The sequence below is a fragment of the Peromyscus leucopus genome, chromosome 2, assembly GCF_004664715.2.
Source record: "Peromyscus leucopus breed LL Stock chromosome 2, UCI_PerLeu_2.1, whole genome shotgun sequence".
Classification (NCBI taxonomy): Eukaryota; Metazoa; Chordata; class Mammalia; order Rodentia; family Cricetidae; genus Peromyscus; species Peromyscus leucopus.
In genome coordinates this window covers 143,613,886-143,621,557 of record NC_051064.1, presented here as the reverse complement: position 1 = coordinate 143,621,557, position 7,672 = coordinate 143,613,886, and the positions used below count along the sequence as shown (strand labels likewise).

Below are 7,672 nucleotides of genomic sequence, written 5' to 3'. Positions count from 1 at the left end.
ATTCATACTCAGAGCTCGTTGATGAGATGGCTCTCCCTCCCCAACTTGCTCTGGGGATGCCCTGTCTTCTGATTCCTGAGGCCGGAGTTACAGGCAGGCTGGCACACTCATGACATGTGCAAGCATTCTGGGGACCCAAACCAAGCACAAGTACTTCCACAACTTGGCCCTCTCCCCAGCCCACTGAGCGTCGGTTCTCGCCAGGACTTTCCTGTCACTGAGCTGCCATCAGAAGACACCGGCTTCTGCAACTCTTTTGTTCCTTGAGGTCATCCAGGGAGGAGGAGTGTGCTAGGCTGGAATTTAGGAAGTAAAAGCAGACCTTTTCTTGTTTTAAATTTAATTTTTTTTATTAACATGTTTTCATTTATTTTACAAACCAACCACAGCTTCCCCTCTTGCCTCTTCTGTTCCCCCACCACACACACACACACACACACACACACACACACACCCATCTACCAACCCTCCCCATCCACTCTTCCTCCTTCTCCTTTCAGAAAGGAGCAGGCCTCCCAGGGGCTTGAACAAAGCAGGGCACTCAAGTTGAGGTAGGACCCAGCTCCTCCCCCACCCCCATCCAGGCTAGGCGAGGTAAACCAGTTTGGGAAACAGGTTCCCAAAAGCCATCTAAGTGCCAGGGACAGGTCCTGATCTCACATCTAGGAGCCTTACAAACAGACCAAGCTACACAACTATCACACACATGCAGGTGGCCTAGGTTGGTCCCATGCAGGCTCCCCAACTGTTGGTCCAGAGTCTGTGTGCTCCCCTGAGCTCAGGTCAGCTGTCTCTGTGGTTTCCCCCGTCATGACCTTGACCACCTGGCTCATACAATCCCTCCTCCCTTTCTTCAGGAGAACGGGGTAGCTTGGCCCAGTGCTTTGCCATGGATCTCTGCATCTACTTCCATCAGTTACTGGATAAAGGCTCTCTGATGACAAATAGAGTAGTCACCAATCTGATTACAGTAGATGGCCAGTTCAGGCACACTCTCCCATACTGCTAGGAGTCTTAGCAAGGGTCATCCTTGTGGATTCCTGGGAGTTTGCCTAGCACCAGGTTTCTCCCTAACCCTGCAATGGTCCCCTCTATGGAGACGTTTTTCTCTTTCATTACTCTCCCTCTCTGTCCTGCCCCCAACCGGCCTCCCTCAAGTTCCCATCTCCCCATCCCCACCCCATCCCCATGGTCCTCAACCAAAAGAATGGATAAAGAAAATGTGGTACATTTACACAGTGGAGTATTACTGAGCTGTAAAAAAATAATGACCTCATGAAATTTGCAGGCACCCAGTCCCAGAAAGACAAACATGGTATGTACTCACTCAAGTGGATATTAGGAGTAAAGTATGGGATAACCAATCTCCAATCTCCAATCCACAGCCCCAGAGGGCCCAAAGAGGGATGTAGCATGAATCTTAACAGGTCTTATTAATAAAATCAAACCTGAAGCCAGGTATTGGGGTGATTGCTGGAAGATCAGAGAAGCAGAACAAGCCAGAGCTTCCTCACCTCAACAGTTCCTCAGCTGATCCTGTTTCCTCAGACTGGAAACCTCTGTGTCCTCATCCGAATGGATCTCAGCTGAACTGCTGCTAAAAGCCTAAAAGCTTAACCAGGCTCTAGTTCCTGGTTTTCACGCCTTATATACCTTTCTGCTTTCTGCCCTCACTTCCTGGGATTAAAGGCATGAGTCCCCATGCCTGGCTGTTTCCAGTGTGGCTTTGAACTCACAGAGATCCTCTAGAAGGCTAGGATTAAAGGTGTGGGTGCCACCATTTTCTGGCCTCTATGTCTGTCTAGTGGCTGTTCTGTTCTCTGACCCCAAATAAGTTTATTAGGGTGCAAGATATATTGGGGAATACAATACCACCACAGAGGGATGCATGGATTTCCCTGGGAAGGGAAAATAGAAGAGATCTCCTGAGTAAAAGTAGACCTTTTGGGTTGAGATCAGGTGCATCCTGATGCTTTTGTGTGCAAGTGTGGTCCAGGCGAGAAAAACCCCTTTTATCATGTTGATAAAAACATATTAAACAAAGCCCTGTAATTCTTTTAAAACACTGGAAGCATCCCCTGTGTTTCTAAATCAAGGTCTATGAACCCACAGAGAAAGCAATCCGAAAAGAGTCCAGAGGGCTCCAGAGACAGCTCAGTCAGTAAGGTGCTTGCCTTGCAACATGAGGACCTGGGTTCTGAACCCCCAACACACACATAAAATGTCGGACAGGCCTATAATCCCAGCCCTGGGGGCCAGAGACAAACAGATTTCTGAGGCTCACTGGCCAGCCAGTCTTACCAAACCTGTAAGCTCCAGCTTCAGTGAGAGATTCTGTCTCCAAAAAATTAGATGGAGAGAAAGGAAGACATGGATATTGACCTCCACATATGTATGCACACAAGTGGGTGTGTAAACATGTCCATGCACACATAACACACACACACACACACACACACACACACACACACACACACACACACATAACAGGCAGAAAAAGAGAAATCCGAAAGTGTGTCCTTGCTTCTCTCTCTCCCTAGATGTTTGTTTTGTTCTGGTTTGATGTGAAGATGCCAGTGTGGGGGACAGTCTCTCCATGGAGGGAGGATGAGTAACACTCGCTCAGTTTGTTTACTGCGCAAACACACTCAGACACAGTGGAGGACGCAGCACTTGTGAGGCCTAGGTGTCAAGAATGGGAAGAGAAACAGTGAAAGACCCAGCCACCTTCGTCCCCTGCCCACAAGTTCACAGTGAAGCTGGAGGAGCATGCAAATAGACACATCCCTGCCCTTCTGGTGAGTGTCGTAAAGGGTGTGAACACACACACACACACACACACACACACACACACACACACACACCACGTCTTCTTCCTACAGCTTCTCTCGGTTCCTGGTTGAGTTTACTCCTGGGGCATCCCCACCACCATCTGTACATGCCTTTCATTCTATGCCCTCAGAATTCATATAAGATGATATCCACCGCTCTTTGGCAAGCAACTTGATGACAGTTGATCTGTTTACAGCATTGTGCAAACACAGCCACTGTCTAGTTCTGAGACACCTTCACCACCCCAGCACACCCTACAAAACGCCTAAAATAACACAGTAAGTTCCTCCTCGGGCTCTGCTCTCTCAGTCACCTGTCTGCCTTCTGTCCCCCTAGAGTCACCTCCCCTGGGTTTACATACGAACAGTCACCCATTGTGTGGCACCATTGTCTGGCACTGTGTTTGGGGGTTTCATGGTTATCAGGAATGTCATGTCTGCCCTTCGCTCCTTACCATGGCTGAATAATATTCCACCACATGGATAGCTAACACCGTGTCTTCATCTGTTTGGGCAGCTGAGTTCTGTCCACCTCCTGACTGTGGCGCAGTGCTACAGTGAATACTACTCCATTCCTGCCTTTCCTGGAGCTTTTCTTTAGCTATCTAGGTTGTTTAGAATGGATATGCTGAGTTACATAGTAATTCCACGTTTAACCTTTCTCTTTCTTCACTTCATTAACTTGTTTGTTTGCTTGCTTGCTTATTTTGAGGCAGTGTCTTACTATGTATCTCTAGCTGGCTAGCCTGGAGCTCCCTGTATGGAACAGAATGGCCTCAAACAGAGAGACCCCCCTGCCTCTGCCTCCTGAGTGCTGGGGTTAAAGGGCATTGCACTACCTTTAAGGTTTGAAAGTACGGCCAATCAGGGTTCCTCAGCGACATCATCCTTTAATAATGCCACAAAGCCTTGTGGGTAGGTGCCTCCTAGTAGATGTGGGTACATGCCTTCCCAAAGGCCTTCCAAGAACTGGACCTGGATGTTAAACACATTCAGCCTCTCTTAAGGCCTCTGCTGACCTACTTGGTCAAAGCTGAGCTAAGAATACTAAGGTCAGAGACATGATCCCTATACCGAGCAAAGTGGATAGACTGTGCCCTGGACCCTACACTCTGCCACCCAGGAATGTCCTCTCCTCTTGCAAAAGCTTGTCCACGAGGAGAGGGGCAGGACAACCGTATACTTTTATGGGTCTGCATAAAAGAAGCCAATGAGGCTGTAACTCAGTCGGTAGAGAGTTTCTCTAGTGTGCCCCACACCCTGAGTCTGATCCCAACACAGAATAGACTAGGTGAGATGTGGCATGCCTGTTAAACTCAGCACTGGCCTGTAACATCAGCAATCCAGTAAGTAGAGACAGGAGGATCAAAAGTTCAAGGTCATTCTCCACTATATGGTGAATTGGAGAGACCCTGTCTCAAAAGAAAAAAAAGAAAAGAAAAGGAAAAAAAAAGTTTACTGAAAGCACGTGGGATTAATTGGCATCATGGAATTACTTACTCCCAACCTCTCATCATCTAGTTTCTGTGGACTTGATGGGTAATTGCAAACGCTGCCCAAAGCCTCAGTTTCCTCCTAAAACAGGGCCAGTACTCTTTACAGAGTCAATCACACACAAATGCCTCATGCATGCATGTTCTGGTTGGTTCTGGTAGACTTCCAAGAAATGCTCTTGAACCTAGAGGGTGAGTATCTGTCTCATCTAGAGCCCACCCCCCACCCCCCCACCCCACCCCCCCACCCCGCTTCTGCAGTTCTCTCTCAGACCCTGTCCCCAGGTTGACTGGGCTGGAATGGTGGCACACTGTTGGCGGGGTTACACTTGGCTCTTTGAAAACCTCCTATTTGCATGGAATGAAGCTTGCTATGGTAACAAGGTCTGGTGGCTGGAATCCAGGGCCCCACTGAAAAATGCAAAGCCTGTGTGTGCTCTGGGAGAGAAAGGAGCCAGGAGGGGCTTATCCAAGCTAAGGTTACCTCGATTCTTCTCAGAAGGGGGAGTAGGTAAACCGAGGCAGCCGGGCTCAACATTCCTACCTCGGAAGGAGGAGAGAGCAAGAAAGCCCGGCCACACCTCCCATCCCTCCTCTGGTCTCAGCTCCCTACTCCCACTAATGTTCGGGCCATCCAAGCAGCTTAGGACCAAGTACAAGCTAGTCCTCCATCCAGCGGGTGCACACACTCGCTCTCCGAACTGCGGGCAGGCCCAGCACCACTGGCCAGGCTGGGGAAGGACAGCGCAGGTCAAGCACTGAGGTGGGGGTGGAAGGTGGCAGACTCACTGTCCACTAGCTCTCCTCCCCGCTAGGCATTTCATCCCTGTAACTGGCAAAGCAAGAACTCCACTCTTGATCTCACTCCAGCAGCCCCCTCCCTTGGCCCTCCATCCCACGCTCCCCTCCAAGGGGCCCCCTATGCAAGCACCCCTCTCTGCTAAGCATACACCGCCTCCTCCGCGGCGACCCCAGCCCAGAGCGGGGCAGTAGTTGGCCGGGGCGGGGCCGCCCACCGCCGCAGGGAGGGGACAGCGGGACAACCGGGGCCCCGGACGCACCCCTAACCCTTCGCTTGGGGGTGCCACCTCCGACCTCACACGGGTGCCACCCTCTTCCCCCACTCTTCGGGGATGTGTCCAGGAGGTGGGGGGCTCACGAAGCCAAGGAGGTCCCTAAGGTCCCCGGCAGGGCCCCCTCCCGAGCAAGCCGCGAATGGTAGGCTCCACTCGGAGAGCGCCTGGCCCGGGCGGCGCACGGTGTCCTCTGCTCGCAGCTCGCCCGCCCGCCCGCCCGCCGGGGTCTCGCCGTTCGCGGCTGCTCCTCCTCCTCCCTTCCTCCTCCTCTTTCTCCTCCTCCTCCTCCCCCCGCCGCCTCGCCACCGCCGCGGCTCCGGCTGGAGGCGCCGCTGTCATTCCTGCGCCGGAGGAGCCGGCGCTTGCCGGTGCCCGGGGGTCGGGGCGCGGGGGAACCCGGGCCGCTAGGGTGACCCAACAGGTAGAGCCCGGGCCACAGCCGGTCACGCTCCCCCCGCGCACATCATGCAGCTCTTTGTCACCTCTCTCGCCCCCAGGCCAAAATCCTGAGCATGATGGAAGACAATAAGCAGCTCGCGCTCCGCATCGATGGGGCGGTCCAGTCGGCCAGCCAGGAGGTGACCAACCTGAGAGCCGAGCTCACGGCCACCAACCGGAGACTGGCGGAATTGAGCGGCGGAGGCGGCGGCCCCGGCTCGGGCCCGGGAGCTGCGACCAGCGCCTCGGCAGCAACGGTGACGGTGGCTGACTCGGCGGTGGCGACCATGGAGAACCATCAGCACAGCGCTCAAGGTAGGAAGCGCCCGGCGCCCGGGGCGGGGACCCAGAGCGCGCTCACCGGTCCCAGTGGTGGCCCGGCCCGCAGTAACCCCCATGCTCGCAGCGAGATGGCTTTGCATTGTGGCTCATAACCCTTTTCGCCTGGCCATGTCTGCCCGTTGCTCCCTACCTTGAGAGTTGCAACGCGGTTGTCATTAACGCCAACCCGGGTGCAGTGTGCACGGGGGTCACACGGTCACACTAGCCCCTGCCGGCTAGAGCTAAGCGCCGCTGGCCGGTCCTTTTCAGAAAGCAGTGGAAAGTGCCCTTTGGAGAGCACACAGACCCTAGCTCCGCCGCAAACTTTTCATGCCCTCTCCCCACGGTCCTCCCACCCCTCCAGTTCCAAAGGCCTCTGAAATGATTCCCCGGGGGAATCTTTGGGCTCTGCTGCCCTGGAGGAGTGGACTTGCTTGCACTTTTCTCCACGGACGCCAAGCCCCTTGGCTAGGTTGCATCTGGAGTTTATTTTCTCCAGGCTTGAGATGGTGCAGGCAGTCCTGTGGATGCTTGAGTCTGCAGGGAGTTTTACATTTCCAGCAACTATGCAGGGAAGAGCGCTTCCCAGGGGGAAATCACGGATCTCAAAGGTTGATTGATGGCTGTCTGGAGGAATGAAGGCTTGAATGGTGGGTTGCTAGGAGCCCCTGTTTGAAGGACCCTCTGCAGTTTAGAGGAACGGAGAAGAAAAGACAGCTGGCCAGTGCTGACATTGAGAGATGACACTTCTGAACCCCCAGCAAGGGTTAAAGGTGTGAAATAAGGTGGCCCTGACATGCATGCTGTTTTCTGAGAGTTGGAAAGCAGAAGCTGAAGCCAGCTTTTCAGGATCCCCCCTCCCGCCCTCCACCCTCGTCGCCCTTTAAGAAGCAATACTGCTGCTTATTCAAACCATTTGAATTGCAACCTAAATTGCTAAAATCCAAAGGGATGGAGAGAAGAAAAGACAAAACAAAACAAAAAACCCTCCAGCCCAAGAGGACCACTGTATAAATGTGTCACTTGGAGTGTAAGGTACCAATGCTCAATGGTTCAGAATGGTTTTCTGGTTCTGCTATCTCAACAGCTCCTCCTGAGTGTTGAGAGAGACTGTTTTTTTATGAGGATGCCTTCACTGCTTGCTCCATCGGTCTGTTTTGGCCTTACCTTCACAGGAAGGTATGCCTTTGCCCTGTGAGATTCGCAGCTTCAAAATCTGCAGTTTTGTGATTTCTAAGTCAGACCCTAACTTGGTACTTCCGGAGCCTGTTGGGCGTCTTTAGGGATCGTGGATGTAATTTGGCCATGATGTAATGGTGAGAAGGTGGTGTGGCCCTGGTGTTTGCTACAGGGTTTTCAAGGTTGGCATCTGGTTGTTCTTGTCATCCATGCCTGGTTATGTCACCGTGTGAGAAAGAACCGTAGGTGAGAGGAAAGCAGCCTGCAGGCTAATGCTTTGGCTTTGCAGGCAGCGACTGTTCTATCATTCCAGAACTAGCTAAGAGCTGGCGTT

The 7,672-nt window shown here is 52.7% G+C and overlaps 1 protein-coding gene across 2 annotated transcripts in view; it reads left to right on the top strand.

Annotated features, from left to right (window-relative positions):
- Positions 1 to 5,610: 5,610 nt before the first annotated feature.
- Positions 5,611 to 7,672, top strand: part of Kazn (kazrin, periplakin interacting protein) — a 392,507-nt gene continuing 390,445 nt past the window's right edge. The window contains exon 1 of one of the 2 annotated variants that reach the window (XM_028880664.2): positions 5,611 to 6,153. In XM_028880664.2, coding sequence (XP_028736497.2) covers positions 5,913 to 6,153 — 241 coding nt within the window. In that variant the 5' untranslated portion in view covers positions 5,611 to 5,912. The remainder of the gene's footprint in view (positions 6,154 to 7,672) is intronic. The other variant, XM_037203167.1, reaches the window with a different exon arrangement.